Raw genomic sequence first — 19,524 nt, forward strand, 5'->3', positions numbered from 1 at the left:
TGTAAGTTGGCTAAAGTGGAGACCATCGAGGGGGGGGGTTTCGTCGTTTTCGCTCCCTGACTTCCCATCTTCCTCTCTGATTCTCCTTCACATCATTATCATTGTCCATTCGGCCCAATCCTTCCATAAGCACGAATTCCATTTTGAGATATGGCGCCCTCTCCACCCTCGCAGTCCTCTCCCGACTGCCATGATTCTCGGTTCCCCTCTCCCTCGCGGTCGTCGATGCCGCCATACCCCGCCGCTGTGGCCGAGGCTTCGTCCACATTCTCATTATACGTCTTTGATCTCCCCGCCGTGACTACGAAGCTCAAGGTCCTCGCTCGGCATGCCAAAACCCCCCGGATCCCCTTTGACAATGACCGCTCCGAACACCACAGAGTGTTTTCTCGTGCCTTGGCCAACGTTCTATCGACCGAACCTGCGCTGTTCACCTTTGCACAGATCATTGACGGGCTCCCCACGGCCGATGTTGCCTGGGACCGTCGATACCCGGGCTTGTTCGGGGACCATCCCATCGAGGAGCACGAGGATTTATGCCCAGGAGTCCTTGACAGGGCCCGGCATTTCCGAGAACAATTCAACCCATGCGTCTTATCTTTTGATCCGAAGGTATGTCATTATTGCTCAGGTGCGGAACCCAAGTGGTTAAGTCTCCGTATTGACAGCCTGTGCAACCTTGCTAGACACTCCGCGTCTTCCGCAAGGCGTCTCCCGGATCGCAAATGTTCAACATCCGATTGACTGAACTCGTTGCCGTGGCTATACACGAAATCTGTATGCTTCTATTCCAGCTTGGACTTCGCATGCACCGCGGCGATATCGACAGTATCGACCAATGGAACGAGGAACCGCCTGGTGTAAGCTGGGAATTCACTCCCCCACGGCCCAGCATCTTCAGTCACCACGGTTACCTGGACCACGACGTGTACCCGGACGGCATTGCCGACGTTGTGGGATACTGGGCAGAGGACCGTATCTTTGGAGGGGTGACGGTATTTGACCGGGAATCTGAAGAGCGTGCCCCGCGGTTCCCGCCCAATGTCTACTTCCACTCCTGCCGAGCGGGTGCCACGCACCGCTACTACCAGCTCACCGACCACCAGCAGCGATCTCTAACTGATTTTCTCCTTGCCGAACACCCTGACCCGTCCAGCTCTCCTTTACCGATCCTTGCGGACCACCAGAACGTCGTGAGACTCAACGACGAACTGGCCATCCTGAAACACCTTTACCGGGATATATGGGAGCGTAAACCTCCAACGCGGGAGTATCTTACGCAGTTGATCGGGAAACCGCGATCCGTGACGGATTACCCAAAGCATGAGGCCTTTATCGCCCACGTCAATACCTTTCCAACCGTGACAATTACTCCTCCGTTTGGCTCGGGCGGCAGCAGGATGCAAGTGGCCTCGAACAGCCAGGGAGGCGAGGGAGGCAATGAAGAGGTCAGAAAAGCGGAGAAGCAAGAGGGCAATAACGGTGGAAAAAATGAAGCATGACTCGCCCTCTGTGCGGAACGCTCCGGGAGACGGCAAGTTGGTCTCAGTGTTTTAGTTGGAAGTAAACTAATACGTCTCCGAACTTTACATGCTAGCTGTTCGAAATGGTAAGCCTCTAGGCTGTCTCATTAACCCTAAGGCTGATCTTGCGAGATCGGTACGTACCCATACTCTGGCCAAAAGAAAAAGCCGAACTCGAAAGGAACCTTGAAGGCAATAAAATCAAGCAAAAAGAGGAAATAAAAGAAATCGAGCAAAGAAACTAAATAAACGATAAGGGGAATAAAACAAAAGTAAATGGTGTAAATTCAGTTATCTTTGAGCTTCAGGATGGCTTTCGCCTTGTTCCTTTAGTCGAGAATGAAGTTTCTATGGTCGCCATCTGGTGCACTTGGACTTCGGCCTTTTTTGTGAATGTGGTGGTACCGAGGTACCCAATCTGACCGCCGTACCGGCATGGAAACAATAGGTACCTTAGGTACCGAGTCTGGAGGCTCACGAGCTGGGAAGCTCCGGAGTTCCATGCCACGACAACCCTTCAAATTGCACCGTACGACGGCCGTCGCCCGGCTGCGCATACGGGATTTGAAAATCCTGCGTCGTGTAACAACAGGGTCGGGATTCGGAGGAAATGTCTAAGTGGTGATAGGCTACCACCTCACGAACCTGCGCAAGCGTTGTTCAAACCGTGTGAAAAGTGTGTGAAAAGTGTGTGAAAAGTGTGTGAAAAGTGTGTGAAAAGTGTGAGAAAACCGTGCGAACGCCCACGGCCGTTGCAGCAACTCTTAACTGACTCGGGTTAGCGTTATTCAACGCACCAACTCGATCAAGCTAGCGTTATTCAAGCAGCAGAAGACACCAACAGCAAGGCAGAAAAGCGTCGTCGGCAGCGACAATGTATTGTCCAAGGCCTGGTATTAAAGGGAGCCAGGGGCCCAGGGCGTGGGTGACCATGACCATCGAACGCATACTCTCTTTTCATTACCCATGACCATCACCGGTCACTTGAAGCTTTCCATGCTCGAAAATGCTACCATTCCGACCCGCCGCCGAACCCAGCCGGGCCAGCCCCCAGGACCCCCCGGGACAAGGGACTGCCAAAGAAAGGCAATCCGAGTCGGGACTGTCGGGTACACCACAGAAAGCTTCAGATGATACCGACCAAGTAAGTAATTTAATCAATTTCAATCAATGACTTACTCCGTACCCTTACCTACCTACCTACCTAGGTACCTTACCTGGCTAGGGGGCGTCATGGATGATGGGACTCATGGCTAACCGATCGGCCATGTGATTTACACACAGCATCGAGTTGCCCGTGATGCCGAGATTGACAACGGGAGCGAGGCTAGTACGACGCCGGAATCGTTGGACCCAACGGGCCCAGAGCAGAACATGCCCATCGCAACCTACCGGGCACCTTCAGTGCTTCCTTCGGAGGACCCGACGTCATCTGGAGGGCCTTCCCTCGCCCTGCCGAGCCTGGTCGGCTTGGATAAGCTGCCGATTCCGCGGCCGACGAGATCGCTGGAATGGCCCGAGCTACCTCTACATCTTGAGTTTGACCAGGCGATTCGGGAGACACCATTCGAAGTCCACATTGAGGGGCCTTCCGAGTCATCGACCACTGTTGATACGGCATGCCTGAACCCGGATGACAACCCTCCTCTTCCCTGGAAATTCGAGTTTTGGTGGGAAGCTGGAACCCTCCACTCCTCGGCAGGGACCCTGGAGTCCGCGTTCCTATCCTTGTCTTGCCGGTCCACCAAGGTTATCGGCGCGACGGTGGGTGGCAGCAATGGCGTTTCAGAGTCCACTCGCGCCTCAACTATGCTCGTGCTGGTACCGACACCCGACGTCCCCCTACACATTGCCGTGGATAACGAGGACAACGCTCGTTGGGCCAGGAAGCAGCGACGGGGAGAACTGGTCGGAGCCCTTAGAGTGCACTTCTGGAGGACCCACACAGGTTCCCAGGGAGCCAACGGACCGTACCGGGAGACCAGTCAGCACATCAGCAACTTTTCTGCGTCAGCCCCGTCTACCACAGCCACACCAGCTCGGCCATCGGCAACGGGAGGCTCTTCGCGTCGCCTTCTCGGCGGCGGGGGATTTGGCAGCGGTGAGGACGACGACCCGCAGGATGGCGATGGTGGTGGATTCCGGCATCCAGAGGGCGCAATGCGGCAGCAGACCCGCCGTTTCGCCTGCCCTTTCCAGAAATGGCGGCCCCAGATATTTAGGCACTGTCTTCGCCGTCACCGCAATGTATCCGAGGTGAAGAGGCACGTAATCGACAACCATTATATTTTCCGGTGTCCTCAATGCCATACCTCCTTAAGAACACCGCTAGCCCGCACGGCACACTACACCAACACCGGATGTGGCGCCACGCCAACGCCGGACCTGACGCCTGGCCACATCAGTGAGCAGCAGCTTGCCATTATTAAGAGGCGCCCCGTAAGGAAGAGCCTCGAACAACAATGGCGGGATCTTTTCCGTACCATCTTCCCGAATGAACCCCAGCCCCGGGACGTTTACGTCGACCGTCGAGTTGACAGGACAATACGATACATCGAGTACCAATATGACACGTGCTGTAGGTATTTCCTCCGCAAGCACCAAGCAGAGCGGGCACGTGAGGACCCCTTCTTGGACCAATTCGAGACCCTCGAGGCACAACGCGAAGCAGTGGCTGACCAGTTCATTCCTTCGGTAATGCTCGATTTGGACGGCCAGGGAACGCCTGGCTGGTCCCCGCCCTCAGCCTTTTGGTCTGGTCCCCGAGACTACGACAATCAGATCCGGAGTACGGCACATGGTACCCCCCTGACTCTGGACGCACTGGGACAAACCCACGGCGAGCCCACAGAACCGTACACCGTTCAACCGCTGGAACCCTCGCATGTCTCCCCGCCCCCCTTCAACTGGGATATCGGTTCGCCATTCAACCTCCAGCCCACCATCCAGCCCACCATCCTACCCGACGCAACGCACGCCGTGCTAGGCTACCATTCGATGCCCACACAGCTTGTGGAGCAACAGCCTCCAGCGGTTCCTCAACCCGGGCAGGCTTTTGAGCACCAGGTCGACCGCCAAACCGACGAGGACATATTTGCAATAATAGCCTCCCATCATACTCACAACGCCGGCAATACCATGTCCCAGTTAGATTCTCTCGACGAGAACCACATCGGTAACAACAACACCGCATTCTCCGTTGGCTACTCCGTATTTGCAGGGGCGCCATCTCTACCAGCGCCCCAAAGACTGGCTCCTGTAGCTACGGCTGCTGACGGTTCTTTGTACACGCCGCCACAACCTAAAGGAAATTCTGACGATGCGGCAACAGGTCCGTTGGCTACCTTGGTTCACCGTCACATGCAATGGGCCGACATTGGGCCGATCACTCCATCCCACTCTACTTCATCATACGTGCCGTACCAAGACATGTAAACGCAGATGGCGCTGCTGTTTCTTTCTTATGTCAGTATCGGAGAATAGGTAGAAAGTAGAGGTGGGCCGGAGGAATGTCCCGGTTATATTCCTTCCCATGTTCTATCAATCACTCGTTGAAGATCTAGGGGTTTGCGGTAGCGTATTCTCTCTCTTCCTTTCTTTCTTTCCGTCTCGTGTTCTTATCTTCCTTTGTTTCTCCCCCTCTTTTCTCGGTTAGGAAGTATGTTATCGATCGTTGGATTTACGCAGCAAAACACAGCAGGACTGGTGGCGTAAACTGGGCGGGACCACGGATAATACAGCCATCGGATTCGGCAGCCCTGACCACAGCACCTATATCCCAAATGAAGTGACAACCCCTCCTCGCCTGTCCTGCCGCTCCCATTCGTCGACTATCATCAACCCTTCACCTGCTCCTGCCAGCACGATGCAGCTTCAAGACATCATGCAGCTTCAAGAGCAGCGGGTGTACCACACAAGTACGACGTTGTTCCGTCCCATCCCAGATCTCACCCCGCCTCGGCTATTACCCATAACTTCATTTTTCCGCTCGGGCCGGCACCCTATGCCCTCCCCCGATCATTCATTGTCCTCGGATACCTTGCCATTGATCTAGTTCTCGGACGCGCCACTATGAAAGTCTTTTGGATCTTGCGCTTGGCTTTATCTCTCCCCAGTCTTGTGGTCGCGGGCGGTGACCATTCCTGGACCGGCTGGGGAGCGTCACACCTGAACAACCACTGGGCAGAGGGGAACCGCGACCTTGACTCGAGGAGCGTCACGTCTCTATCACTGCACTGCAGGATCCCCAACCCGGTCGGCCAGAGCGCGGTACCCTCCATCAGGGGCAACATTGCCTACTACCCGACATACAACGGTTCCCTCATCGCCCTCAACTACAAGACCTGCGAGGTGAAATGGAATCTCAACGTCACACAAGTTGTCGCCGACTACGCGCCCATCACATCCCTGCAGCTGACCGTAGCCCTCGCCGCATCGAGAACATCACCGCAGATCGACACCGACAACAACATCCTCTTCTTCGGCACGCAGATCCACGCGCTCATCGTGGCCGCCGACCTGGACACGGGAGCCGTCCTCGGCGTGCAGCAAGCCAACCCGCACGAACTAGCCCTGATCACCTCCAGCCCGACCCTCCACGACAACACGCTCTTCGTCGGCGTGTCCAGCGCCGAGGAGAACGCCGGCTACTTCACCAACGGCAGCTACCCGTGCTGCACCTTCATCGGCAACGCCGCCGCCTTCCGCTTCTCCCCCTCCACAAACAAATTCACCACCCTCTGGAACGTCACCACCATCCCCCCCAACCTCCCCACCCCCTCCGGACCAGAAAACCCCCTCCGCTGGTCAGGCGCCGGCATCTGGGGCAGCCAACCCTCCATCGACACGGCCCGCAACCAAGTGTTTTTCGCCACGGGCAACGCCTACACCGTGCCCGAGGCCTTCTTCCACTGCGCCGAGGCCGATGCCAGCAAGCACTGTTTCCCCTCGTACATCTGGCAGGAGTCGGTGTTTGCGCTGGACACGCGCTCGGGGAGGGCGAACTGGGTGCGCCGGCTGGACTCGCTCGATGCGTGGACGCTGGTGTGCGGGACCAGGGATCTGCCGAGGAATGAGACGCTTTGTCCGTTTACGCCGGGGCCGGATGCGGATTTTGGGATGGCGCCTACGCTGGTGAGGGGGGCGGCGGGGGTTGGTGGGGGTTTGGTAGGTGCTGGGATGGGGCCGAGGGGGAGGGATTTGTTGGCCGTGGGGCAGAAGTCGGGGGTGTTGTATGGGTTGGCGGCCGATACGGGCGCCGTGCTGTGGTCGGTGCTGACGAGCCCCGGGGATACGCTCGCCGGTCTGTCGTGGGGGGTGGCGGCGGATGATGAGAAGGTGTATTATACGGGGATCAATAGCGGGCGGCAGGAGTGGTTGCTGCAGCCGGAGAACGTGACGGCGGTGAATAATAGTGTCATTGGGGCGGCATCTGCGAGGGATGGGGCGTTGTTGTGGCAGTATGCTGTGCCGAAGGGGGATCTGTCTGTGGTGATTCCTGCGGTGGTGGGTGATTTGCTCCTGACAGGGGGGACAGGACCGGTTGGGTACAATGCAGAGGGACCGGGCACGTTGATCGCGGTCAAGAAGGAGACCGGGGAGACAGTGTGGAGTTATGAACTGGATGGCGGTTTTCAGGGAGGAATCGCCGTCGAGGGGAAGTATGTGTTTGTCGGAACGGGATATAAGGAGACGGAGGGCGGTGCTTTCTATGTGTTCAAGGCAAAGTAGTAAGGCGTGGTCACCTTGCGGAGCACCACGACCGAGTTGTCGCCCGCTCTAGACTCTCTGCTCCGTTTCACCTTTTGAATTGCTCTACTTTCGCTTCGGGAAGGTTCAGCTCCTGCACCGGGTCCCTGACTGTAACCCATTAGCCGCCATCCCTTCCCCTCACCGTTTTCGCCATGCTTCCCATCCCTTTAGTTTGCCCAAACCTGGGCATTTTACTCCCTTCCTAGCTTACACCCCCTCAATGTTTGCTGCAGGGTTCAACCCGTTCGTTCACTTCCCGCCTCATGACCTGCCGGCAGCACCGCCTGCTCCCCATCCTCTTGAGCGCCCTTCTTCCCGGAATCCTCGTCATTTCCGGCTCCAAAAAGCGCGACCACTTCCTCCAGCGTCGGTACCGTCCTGCGGCTGACGCCCTCTTTCAGAATGCTGGATATACGCTTGCTCTTTTCCTCCTGCATGTCCACTAATCGCTGGTCAACGCTATCTTGCACCACGATTTTGGTGAAGTAGGTTTCCTTCTCCTGGCCAATGCGATGCACGCGGCCAAAAGCTTGATTTTCCATCGCCGTGTTCCACCACTCTGCAATAACGGCGTTAGAAGGCACTGGGAATGCCGCGGTGTACTTTGAATCTCATCCCTGAGAAGGACTTACGGTCGACGAGAATCACACGATTGGCAAAGTTGAGATTGAGCGCCTGACCGCCGCAGCGGATGGATGCGACCTACGGGTTGGTCAGTTGTAACACGTGAATATTGGAAGGGGGCGGCTCCTTACCAGGACTTTGATGTCGGGCTTCTCCTGAAAGTTGAGAATTGCGGCCTCCTTTTGGTCCTTGGTTAAATCGCCAAAATAATAGAGAAATGGGATATGTTCTTCGTGCAGCATCCGGCCGATGATGCAAGCCAGCTTGGCCCAGTTGACAAAGACTAGGCGTGTAACAACGCTTGTCAGTCAAGATGTTTATATGCCATCATGGTTAGGTAAGTACCTAGGCACCTACCAATGACTTTATCGTCAGGGGCGTCCTTTTGCCACTTCAAGATCTGGTTCTTGACGATGATCGTCTTGGAACTGCCTTGGAGTGGCCTATGTGGAAAGCTTTTGTCGTATTGTTTGATCCACTTGGAACTGTCCTTCATCTTAGGCTGGGCCAAGTTTCTGTCGTCACCAACTTCCCAGTCCTCTTCGGTCTTTTTCTTCTTTTGTTTGGGTTTGCGTACGTCGCCGTTGTCATCTTGTTTCTCGCCGAGTGCTCGATCTGGTCCTTGGAAAGCACTCAGGCTCAAGTTCCAAAGCACAGTGTTGCAGGCCGGGCAACATTCCTTGACTTTCAAGGCCCCCGCAATGCACTCCTCGCAAAATGTGTGTCCGCACTGCGTCCGAGTTAGCTACGAAGGTCCGAAATGGGGATCTTAGCCTGGTTCTGGTGCTCACATCAGTTATCTGAGGCTCAACGGGAAAGTCGAAGCAGACACGGCACACCACTTCCTCCATCGATTTGGTGGCTTCCATTTCCTCGAGTTCTGTGTCCATGTTAAAGGCGTCACCGAACCGGCTTCTCCCAAAGGCTACTGAGCCGTGTTCCTCGGCCTCGAAGGCGTTGTACTCCATATCAACCCACCGCTCGAGCTGACGGTGCATCGGTGTCTTGCCACCCGTTTTCGAGAGCTGTCGCCGAATATAGTTGAAATCCTCCAGGGTGAAGTTTGCCTGGAGGACGCCTTCAAGAAGGAATAGATGCCCCACAGCCTGCCGCAGCCGAGTTAGGTACGCTAGGTATGTCCTGATCTTCTTGGATGCAGTGCCGTGCTCGAGATGGGTGCTTATGTTATCTCTGAACCGACTCTCCAAGCGCCTGTGGTTGCCCGTGACGATTAGAATGAACCGAGGATAAGGTGCAGGGCAGTGAAGCACACTGAAAGCATACCGACTATATGGGCGTAGGGGGGCCAGCAGGGCGACGGGGTGGGGGGGGCAGCAGGGCGACGGGGGTTGTGGGCTTAGTGGGCTTGAGGGTAGTTGGAAGACAAGGAATGAGAAAGAGAAAACAACAACTTGCCGGTAGATTAAGCGCTCTTCGGCGGTGAGGTCAATTTTGAGTACCTCAATCTTGTTGGTTGGTGGTATATCTAGAATCGGAGCGCCGAGGAAGTGTTCGTCGACACATCTATCGATTTTGCAAATTTAGAAATTGACACCAGGGTGTGGAAATGCTGCATACCTCCGGAGCATAAGGCTTCGAATCATGACGTCCAGCCTCTCCTTGACATCGTCCTAGAAAGTGCCTCTGGTCAGCGCGTTGCAGGTGTAGACTCCGAGGATGGAAACCTTAGTACCTTCTCGATGTTGCCGAACTGCTTAGCAAACTCGGTATAGTCTTCAGACCAATGGGCTCCGAGGAAACGAAAGTAGGTGTAGAACTCTAGCGGACATTAGTCGCGTGGACTGTGATAATCCCCATATAATAGCGAAACTGAGAAGGGGTCTACACACCTGTAGTCGAATTGTGTATGGGTGTCCCACTCAATATCCACCGGTACTTGCTTGTCAAACTAAAGCAGGCCCTTGCCGCTAAGATTGATGTATCAGCATATTATAATAGGCTAGCGCGAGGGGGTGTGAGGTGACAAACCTCTGGTACGATCGTTGCGAATCGCATGTCCTTCGTCCAATACTACGCGGAAAAACTGATGTTTGAGCAGCTCGCCTAGGGCCTCATCGTATTCTTCTTGCCACTCTTCGTTACCCGCCTTCTTCCCAGTAATTCGGTTTAGCACTTTGTCGGAAGGCAGCGCGTTTGTAACCTCGTTGAAGCTCGCGAGACTGTGGACTCCTGTAAGCAGTGCGTTTCCAGGAGGATGGAAGAACTTACATGACGTTTGCCGTTTTCCACATTTCCGGCTTGATTTTCTGGCTTGCCCTGTAGTGATGTACCAGTTTTATGAAGGACTTGTCGCAGTGCTTGTTGATCTCCCGCTCCCACTGGCTGATTGCAGTCGCCGGAGCGACGATCAGCGTCTGGTGGCAGCCTGCGTCCACGTCTGCTTGGGTTGGCCGGTTGACCGACATGGTAGCAAGCACCTGGACTGTTTTGCCCAAGCCCATTTGGTCCGCTAGGATACCGCCATATGGGCCATCGGGGGAGAACTCCTGCCCGAGCATCCAAGAAACCCCCACCAGCTGATGGCTATACAGGGTTGAGATCATTCTCTTCCCTGCCAGGCACCATTTCCCGTTTGAAGCTCGGACTTGGCTATGGCCAAAGGATGCTGCGGCTTTCTCAAGCAGCCGCTGATCATCAGACTTGCCACGCTGACCGGGGTTGCCCGTTACCCTGAAGAGGAAATCTTTCATTGCTTTGAGGTGATCCTCTCTAGTTGTTGCTTGAATCGGCCCGGGCATGGCCATGCCGGCCTGTGCGGCTCTCGCCATGATGGGGTTGACGTCTTTTAGCATGCTGAACAACCTGCCCTCCATGGCGTTTCCTGTACTGCCCTGGTTCCCCTTCTTCTGCTTTTTCGTGGCTCGTTTTCGCTTCGTTGCCTCAGCCATGTTGCGTACACCCGAGCCCTTTTCGGCATACTCGCGTTCCCAATACTCTTGGGCTGTCTTTGCTAATCGACGAGCCTTTTTGCCTTCCGTGCCACTTGGCGGTTGTAAGTTTGGCTCTGCCCCCCCGCCGTCACCAACCAGCGCTGGGTCTAAGACGCCTGGGGTCTCTGTGTGCTGGGACGCCATATCTTCAACCTTGGCAATTTTGGCAGTGATCCGAGCCAGAGCCGCTCTCTGTGGGAAGGTGAGGGGCCCTTTAGCCTTTAGAGCGTTGAGGTGTTCTTGCTCCGTATACATCTCCATGAGCTCATCATCAGTCGGCTCTTGCCAGGCTCCTTTGCCACCTGTTTCCGGCGGACCACCAATCATTGCCTGTCTCGGGTTCAGAGGCTGCGTGTCGTCTCTTTTCTTCTGGCGCTTTGGTGCGGCCCGGTGACGCTTGTTCGGTCGCTCGCCATCGGACAAGATATCGTCTTCATCGATGACGAAGTCGGGATCCTCTGCACTGTGGCCGTCCACCATGACGAGATCGTCATCAGGCTCTTCTACCTTGATTTGCGTCGAGCCGATGCAGATAAGATCGCCTGCTGCCTCGGGGAACTTGCAGAATTCGAACTCGGCAAATCTGGCCTTGACGCTTTCGGGGATATCTTCGGCCTCAATAAACATGCACTCGCTGTCATTGTCTCTGCCGACCTGAGCTTCAACTCGAAACCGATCAGGTTGATCTTCCCCAACCTGATCTCTGCTGTTGGAGTTCTCGTTGCCATCTTCCGGACCGTCAGGATGCTCGTCGCTGCGGTAATCCTCCCCACGATTGTATTCCTCGAAATCGGAGCGGCGATCGTTTTCGGCAGGCTCTTCTTCCTCGATCAGACCATTGCTGCGGTGGCCGCCGTCATCCTCATCCTCGATCTTGATTTCAGGATCCTGCTGGACGAACAAGCCGTTCTCGCTGCTTCCGTCGCTCCTAGCATCAATGTCGCCAACATCCAAGATGCCCATGTCGACTGCCTCCAAATGATCGTTTTGATGGCAGCGTTCTTGTCCCTGAACTTGCGCGACTAGATTCTCGTCGGGTTGTCCAACGTTCCCATCGAAAACGGGTTCCGAGTTTTGATCGGGGTTGCTCAAAAGGGGCTCTTTTCCGGAAATCATATCTCCGGCTGATGATGAATCGGGGCAAAAGGTGAACTGGGTCCCGAACGTAGTGGGAGCCGGGGGATTACCCAACCGCCCTTCAATGTCCTCGGGGATCATAGTGTTGCACGTGCTTTTGAACCTGGTTTTGGAACTACATACATGGTTAGCACACCGCGCAGATGACTTCACACTGAATATGAGCCTTGGGAACGAACCGGGTTCTTTGCTCACTAGGTGCAACAGAAAAACGAAAGGGAAAAGATCTTGCAAAAGGAAGTAGGAGATTTTCGGAAGAGTTCAGCTTACGGTCATTGAATAGTGCACGTTGTAGTGAAAGAACCAACCCAAGGCAGCATTAACGAGGGTTTTCATGAGGCGGAAGATTGGACTCGAGGAGTGCGGACTGGGTTGAATACACCCGCTTTAAGGAAACGGGTGCCGGTTCCAAGAACAGGAAATAGTAAATGAAGGCGTGAAATTGATGGTTGGAGAAAGACGGGAAAGAACTTCGGAAGTCCCAAGGAGGAGGAAATGAAGGCGATCGTTTGCAGATTCTGCCGTTCGTCGGAGCGAGAGAAACTGGATTGCCTCTGAGAGGCAATATTAAAACAGGAAACTCACCTCAAATTGTGTTCGTTGGCGCCCAGGTAGACGGCCGGCCGACTTCGCGCGAAAGCAACAGGAACCCGCTGAGTACGGGATCCTGAACAGGATCAGGTGAGGCGGTGGACGACCGGACTGTTCATTAACGCCCGCTCCGAGTCTCGATCATGGATTTGTTGCGCGGTTGAAGGATGTAAATTGTAGCGCTCAGCTGGAGTGACGAGGAGGAAAAGAAAGAAAAGAGCAGAACGTGCGTGCGAGAGGGAGGACCCTGTTCGGTACCTTGGTGTAGGAGTACGTTTGGTGGTTGCGGGAAAACGAGATGCTGAAAAGAGGATGTTGTGTGTTTGTCAAGAGGAGGAGCTCAAGAACCACCTGAAGTGATGAAATGGTTTGGGGATAAGTGCATGCAAGTGGCCGCGTTGTGGTCGGTAACCTCTCGCCTAGGAGGAGGGAACTCGGCTGAGGGAAAGCAAAACTGCAGGTTGCAAAATGCGAAATACTTGTAGATGTTCCAGTCTCACGATAACTTCGAACGGTAACAAAAAGGCGGATGTGGGTGGGCACGGTGTTGAGAAAAGAAAGAGAAAGCTTTTCGATGCAAACGAACGGGGGAAGGAGCTCTAGGGATAACGATAATTATCGCGACTAAACCAAAGATATTTTGTAATAACGGCCTGTTCATGTTCGTCAATCCGTTTGTTAACTTTCCGACTTTGCTCTAAGGTTAAGAAGGAAGGCTAAGAGAAGATTCGCGTGGATGAATGGTCGAGTTGTTGATGGCAGTAAACCGAAACGCAACAACGATATACTTCACAGCGTTTGTCACTGTCAACACGAGTTGGGCATCAAATAGGTAGTGTAAAAATGTTTTCTAGACTCATTGCAATACTACCAGGTATAATATCATGTTCAGCATTTTACCACAATCCACCAACACACTGTTGCTTGACCCTCTCCAAGCCCTAATCCAGCTCCCCGGTCACATACCCAATCTGCCTCCTGTCCAACCCCCCAGGCCCGTTCGCCAGCCTCGCCGCCAGCGCAGTCTGGCCCTCAACCAACTTCTTGTGCTCCGCGATCCTCTTGACCGTCCTGGAATCAGAGGCCGCCTCCAACCTGTCGAGCGCCTCCCGCTCCCTAATCCGGACCCCGCTCAACGCCTTGGCGTCATTCTCCCGCTGCCGGGACATGTTGCTCTCCCACTTGATCATCCTCTCCTGCTTCTTGCCCTCCATCTCCAGCTCCGCCTCCGCCACCACCCGGGCGCGCATCAGGCCCGCCTCGGTGAGGCGCTGCTCGTGGGTGATGGCCGCCTCGCGGGCGGCCTTGCGACGCCGGAGCTCGGCTGCAAAGGACGCTTCCTCCGCTGCCTGCCGCTCGCCCAGCGCGGCCATCTCGTCGTCCTGCTTCTTGCGGGCCCGGGAGTCTTCCAGTTGGGCGCGCTGCACGAAGATCTGGTTGTGGATCTGGGCGATCTCCTTCGTCCTGGCCAGCGCGATGGCGTGCTCCTCGCTTTCCTTGGCGATGCGCTCTTCTCGCGCGCGGCGTTCGCGCTCGGCCCGGAGGAGTTCGGGTGGGAGGTTGACTGCATCTTGGGGCTGCGGACCGTCGTTGGCGTAGTAGACGTCTATGGCGCGGTTGGATTTGAGGAGTTCGAGGAGTTGGGGACGAAGGTCGTCGGAGCAGGGGAGAACACGGGTGATGTATTGTGTTGCGGAATACGTGTAAGTGCCGTCGCTGTAGTGGTTGTAGCTCTTGTTGGTGTGCTTCCAGAGGCCGACTTTGAGGAGCGCCCGGGTGGTGGGGATGGGGTCGGCAGAGTTGAGCGCAAGAAGGAGAACGGATTTGCCGTGTGATTGGATGGTAAGGTCCGACCCTTGGTTTATCAGGAAGGCCATGGCCTTGTCCATCTGTTTCTCCTGCGCAGCGGTAAGTGGGCCGGCGTGGGCGGCGTTCAGGCAAAGCTCGCCGAGCGCGCTGCGGCCGCCGTGCAACGTGCTGGGGAAGTCTACGTCGTGGCCATATTCGACGAGAACTTGCATGGCTTTAAGATTGAGGTCTCTGGCCGCGTTGTGCAAAGAGCCATCATTAATGGACGGGTCGGCGGCAAGGATGCTTGACATCAGCGAAGTGCTGAGGTCTCCTCCAATCTGCGTTGCCATCGTCATGGGTGTGTTGCCGGTGGCGTCTGCCACATCGACCTCAGCCCCGGCTAGGATGAGCGTCTTCACCAAGTCATGCCGACGGTTCTGGATAGCCAACATGAGCGGTGTAGTTTTGGACACTGAAGTCTCGAAGTTGACTTTGGCACCGCAGTCAACAAGGAGCTCGATGACCGCGCTGCTGACTCGCTTCTGTGGTTGAAGGAGCGCCCAAAACACGAGACTGACTTGCTCCTCTTCAGCGTCATCCATAACTCGGACCACGGTTGTCTGGTCGTGGTAGTAGCCGGCGTTGAGGAGTGCCTGCAGGATCTTGACCGAACGCGGGAATTTGCCGAGTGCCCGGAACACCACCGGCTCCGACTCAGCGTGGGCAAACATCACATCGAGCCTTTCCCCTCCGTGGTGATAGTCGATGAACTGCTCCACGAGATAGAGGCAGTCCGCTTCCGATAGGTCCGCGTCAAAGACGTACGGGAATGCCATGGACACCGCGTTGGAGTCTGGCTTTCGCTCCAAAACCTGCAAGATGAGTTCCGAATCCGCCCTCCGAGCCGCCTTCTGGAGGACCAAACCATTTTCGTGGTTGACATCGACATTGCCCTGAAGGAGAACCGTACCAAATTTGCGGGCTGTGTCGTCGATGTCCGACCCGTAGGCATTGATGGCGGCGCTGAGAGCGAGAGCTAGGCTCTCCCCTTCTGCGCCTTTCTCTAGCAGCATCTTTGCAACCTCGAAACCCTTCTCCGTAAGCCATGTTGAAGCGGTTTCCGGCGTAAAGGCTTGCTGGAAGGCCCATGACACATCCTTTGACGGGATGTCGGCCTCCAGCAATATGGCTAGGATGTCGGCTAACAGCAACGAAGCAGCATCTGTGAGAGTCTCACAGCCGTTAACCAGCGGTGATGCCCCGTGGCTGAGGAGCAGCTGGACTAGCCTGGGGTCGGGCTCATCTTTGACAGCCCTGTTCAACGCAATATTGATCTCCTCACACGGCAACAACCCCGCTTCGAACAGCCACTCGATGACCTGATATCGCGGATCCCTGCCGAGTTTCTTGCTTGCCTTAAGAGCCCGGAGCAGCGTCGGTTGTGATGGCAACGTCTGTCGGTTACCCGTCGTCTCCACGCCAAGCATCAGTTTGAGGCTCCCCATTATGGCGCTACGCGTCGCATTCCAGATGGCCTCGCCAGCATTGTAGTCGACGCTAGCGCCAAACTCAAGCAACAACCGGACGAGCTTCTCGCCATCCTCTCCAAACTTCGCCGCAGACACCAACTGCGCATCCACAACTTCCCCAGACACCCCCTTGTCCAGCAGCAGCCGGAAAACCTCGGCTCTCTTGCCAAGATCCCCAACCTGCGTAGCCGCCTGGAACCCCTTCACCAATGTCGGCATCTTCACCTCAGCCTTACTCCCCAACAACATCCCCAAAACTTCCACCGACCCGGCCCCGCAAGCCTCAACAACAGCCTGCCCCTCCAAATGCTCCACACTCGCCCCATACTCCATCAACACGGCCCCGAGCTCCAAATCCCCATCCCTCGCCGCCGCCAGCAGCGCGTCCGCCACCACCAACCCAGCCACCCCCCTCTTCAACAACGCCCTACAAATCCCCACGCGCCGCCCCCGATCCGGCACCAGCATCCCCTCCCGAAACACCTCCCCCAACACCCCCACCTTATACCGCCCCCCACCCTTCTCCAACACCACCCCGACGGCCTCCACATTCGCATTCTTCACCGCCACCACCAGCGCCTCCCCCCCGCCCGGCTCCGCATGTGCCGCCAGCAGCGCCAACAGCGGCATATCCGCCGGGTGTGCAGTGACGGCGTAGACCAGGGCGCGGGCGGCCTCGGCGGCGGGGGCGCCGGCGGCGACGAGGCGGTGGGTGAAGGCGAGGCGGTCCATGGGGTCGGGGATGTTGAGGGAGTGCGGGAGGGCGGCGGCGAGGGAGGCCGGGGCCGGGACGGCGTGGTTGAAGAGCAGGTCGGTGATGGGCGCGTCGGCGGCCTTGATGGCGCAGCTGAGGGCGGCGGCTTTGTGGGCGTTGAGGTCGGCGCCGGCGGTGAGCAGCGCGGTGAGGGTGGTGAGGGTGCGGTTGGTGGTGGTGGAGGGGAGGGTGAGGAGGGTTTGGACTTCTTTGAAGAGGATTGCGTTGAGGATTTCGGGGGAGGGGTTGTGGCGGAGGAGGGCGGTGAGTTTGGGGAGTTTGGTCGGGGTTGTGGGGAGGCTGGAGAGGGTGTCGAGGCCGCGGTAGACGGTGTCGTGGTTGGGGCGGCCGTGTTGGAGGATGAGTTCGAGTAGGGCTGGGTCGGGGTCGGCCACGGCTGGGTTGGGTTAGCTGGGGATGGGCAGCGTGGGGGTGTGGTGAGACATACCTATGGCCACGGGCAGCCCTTGGTCAAAATTGGGGTCTGCCCGGCCCTGTTCTAGAAGTAGCGCAGCTAATTGGATATCTGTTGGTTTTACGGGCAACAATTGTGCCAGCGCCTCGGATGCCTCGGTGCCATCTCGGCCGGCACCGGCGGCCATTAGCAACCGCACCATCTCGTACCGGATCGGCTTGTCGTCTTCTGCCATGGCCCGGGTCAACGCGGCGGCCATGGTTTGGGGGGAGGGTTTGCTCCTGAGCAGAGTGTCCAGCATAGGTAGATCTCGGATCGTGACTGCAGACAGAATTCCGGCTCCGTCGTTAAAGTTCACATCGGCATTATGTCGCAACAGTATGCCAATCAGCTTCTCGTCCCTGCGAGGAGGCTGTTCCTCTACGGCCTGCTGCAAGGCGGCCGAGATGCATGCTCTGGAGATTCCAGCGGCGAGGAAGCATTCGACCGTGTGGTAACGGGTGGCGGATTCGATACCGAGAACCGAGGGGAACACTTGGTCGAGAGTCTGTGTAGATGGTTTGCCAGCCAAAAGCTGTTTCACCATCGGGAGGTTTGCCGCTTGCACGGCGGTGCTCAGGGCTAGACCGTCCTTGTGGTCTACCGAAGCCATTTCGTGCCTGACGTTGGTGATTCCAGGAGAGCTGGTGCGGCGGCCGTTGTTGGTTACGGGTGGACCCCGCGGAAAAGAAGGGGTTGTTAAGAGTTGCGCGGATTGTAGGTCACCTGCCTGAACAGCATCTATCAAAGCGTCATGTAAAGGGATTCCTCCAGCACCTTTACGTAAAAGGATGCTGAGCACAGCGTGGCGATCCTCTGCTGGTATTGTTTTAGGGAGGCTCGTGACGCATTCCGAGGCGTAGATGGGACTGAGTGTCGCCGGCTCACATAGCAATAACTGCACGAGGCTGCTTTGCCCCTTGGCGACGACATTTCGGATGATGCTGGCATTTCGGTACTCCACCGAAGCTCCGTATGAGACGAGTAAGTTGACCATGTCGTAAAACTCGTTGTCGCAGGCCTGCGAAAGTGCGGCCGAAACAACGTCCCCCGAAGCTCCGGCACACAGTAACGCCTCGGCCAGGACCATCTTTTCGTTCGGGCCGATGGTGGTATGTTCGACAAGCTGTGCGAAGCTCTCCAGGACACCCTGTCCTCCAGTCGTCGGGGGTTTCGCACCCGTGAGGATCGCAAGCGCGAGGTCTACCCTGCACTGGGCGATGGCTGTCTTAAGAGCTTCGGCTTTGTTGTATTCACCATCGGCGGCGGACCGACTGAGTCTCAAGACCGTGTGAAGACATCCCTTCCGGGAAGCATCAACCATGGACATGGAAAGCCAGCTCGGGGGCGGACGCCCTTCGGAGTGGAGGACGAGCCCCACCAGCTCCGAGTACCCGCCCATGATGCACATTTGGCGGAAAGCGTCCTGGGCATCTTGTGTTTGCGAGGCATTGGCGCCCCGGCTAAGCAGAAGGTGAACCATGGCAAGGTCGCCGGACCGCATCGCCATCGGCAATGCCTGGTCTAGGGTCAAGGGGTCTGCGTGTTGGGCGAGGACGGCAACCATGTCGGTTTGGCGGTTCTCGATGGCCTTTTGCAGCACCCTGCTCCGTTCCATGGACTCGATACTCCTCCGCCTTGTGAGTAAGTTGGTCTTATTCTTAACGTTTGCCACGTTCAGGTTGCCGCCGGCAGACAACAACTTCGCAATGAGGGCATCAGCGACACCCGGAGCTCCGCCGTTGGCCACATGGGCGTTGAGGGCCTCGAAGACCTCGTTGGGTTCCCATGTTTTCTTATGAGAACTGAAAGCCCGTTTGATGGTGCCCTGCGATTGTTTGTCCTGGCCGGACGACATGCGCCGCCTTTTGAGCAGCTCCTCGGCGTGGAACTCGTCGTTTTGTGTCCGGGGTTGCGGGCCCGGAGTGGGCGGGGCCACCGGTGCGGTGTGGCGGACCCCCCATTCGGCGGCCAACTGATGGAGTCGGGCGCGGCGACCGTCCATCCCCATTATTACCGTCATTATGGAGTAACCTTAAATGTGAAGGATATGTGGGCGGTAAAGTTTTCGCTCTTCGTGGGGCATCCCATTCCCGTCGCGACCTTTCGAATAAGCGATTCCCGGGTGTTAATAAGGGACTTGCGCGGCTGCTGAAACAATCTCGGCGAGAACACACAAAGTTGGGTGAAGCGCAGCAACTAAAAAGGCCCGGTTAGGAGGTAGTGTAGAGCAATGTTTTTGACTGCTCCGCTACCGAATGCGAAGGCCACGCGGCATCCGGGATCGTGTCTTAGCGGTGAGTGCCACTGATGGGCATCCAGGCGCCGACAAGAAGCGATGTCGTCCGCAGCTGCTGGGTTTACGTGGTGCTGTGGGGTTGAACTTGGCGATCCCCTGCCGCAGTTTCAGAGCCAAGAA

The 19,524-nt window shown here is 56.5% G+C and overlaps 5 protein-coding genes across 5 annotated transcripts; 3 read left to right on the forward strand and 2 right to left on the reverse strand.

Moving 5' to 3' along the window:
- Nucleotides 1-225: 225 nt before the first annotated feature.
- B0H64DRAFT_325290 (uncharacterized protein) lies at nucleotides 226-1,502 on the forward strand (the record flags this gene model as incomplete). The annotated part of the gene is made up of 2 exons (XM_062800694.1): nucleotides 226-612; nucleotides 687-1,502. The coding sequence occupies 2 exons, from the start codon at nucleotides 226-228 to the stop codon at nucleotides 1,500-1,502; spliced, it is 1,203 nt and encodes a 400-aa protein (XP_062657611.1).
- Nucleotides 1,503-2,529: 1,027 nt separating this feature from the next.
- On the forward strand, nucleotides 2,530-4,958 carry B0H64DRAFT_374927 (uncharacterized protein; the record flags this gene model as incomplete). Its single annotated transcript, XM_062802382.1, has 2 exons — nucleotides 2,530-2,667; nucleotides 2,808-4,958. The coding sequence occupies 2 exons, from the start codon at nucleotides 2,530-2,532 to the stop codon at nucleotides 4,956-4,958; spliced, it is 2,289 nt and encodes a 762-aa protein (XP_062657612.1).
- Nucleotides 4,959-5,594: 636 nt separating this feature from the next.
- On the forward strand, nucleotides 5,595-7,253 carry B0H64DRAFT_418104 (quinon protein alcohol dehydrogenase-like superfamily; the record flags this gene model as incomplete). The annotated part of the gene is made up of 2 exons (XM_062805295.1): nucleotides 5,595-6,989; nucleotides 7,113-7,253. 2 exons carry the CDS (start codon nucleotides 5,595-5,597, stop codon nucleotides 7,251-7,253), a joined length of 1,536 nt encoding a protein of 511 aa, XP_062657613.1.
- A 257-nt stretch (nucleotides 7,254-7,510) lies between these two features.
- On the reverse strand, nucleotides 7,511-12,067 carry B0H64DRAFT_443189 (SNF2 family N-terminal domain-containing protein; the record flags this gene model as incomplete). Its single annotated transcript, XM_062806696.1, has 11 exons — nucleotides 7,511-7,833; nucleotides 7,907-7,976; nucleotides 8,030-8,181; nucleotides 8,256-8,628; nucleotides 8,690-9,004; nucleotides 9,359-9,422; nucleotides 9,477-9,529; nucleotides 9,592-9,677; nucleotides 9,749-9,826; nucleotides 9,888-10,078; nucleotides 10,128-12,067. 11 exons carry the CDS (start codon nucleotides 12,065-12,067, stop codon nucleotides 7,511-7,513), a joined length of 3,645 nt encoding a protein of 1,214 aa, XP_062657614.1.
- A 1,451-nt stretch (nucleotides 12,068-13,518) lies between these two features.
- Nucleotides 13,519-19,128, reverse strand: B0H64DRAFT_443190 (uncharacterized protein; the record flags this gene model as incomplete). The annotated part of the gene is made up of 2 exons (XM_062806697.1): nucleotides 13,519-17,048; nucleotides 17,100-19,128. 2 exons carry the CDS (start codon nucleotides 19,126-19,128, stop codon nucleotides 13,519-13,521), a joined length of 5,559 nt encoding a protein of 1,852 aa, XP_062657615.1.
- Between the last annotated feature and the right edge of the window lie 396 nt (nucleotides 19,129-19,524).

The sequence above is a fragment of the Chaetomium fimeti genome, assembly GCF_033439085.1.
Source record: "Chaetomium fimeti strain CBS 168.71 chromosome Unknown B0H64scaffold_5, whole genome shotgun sequence".
NCBI lineage: Eukaryota > Fungi > Ascomycota > Sordariomycetes > Sordariales > Chaetomiaceae > Chaetomium > Chaetomium fimeti.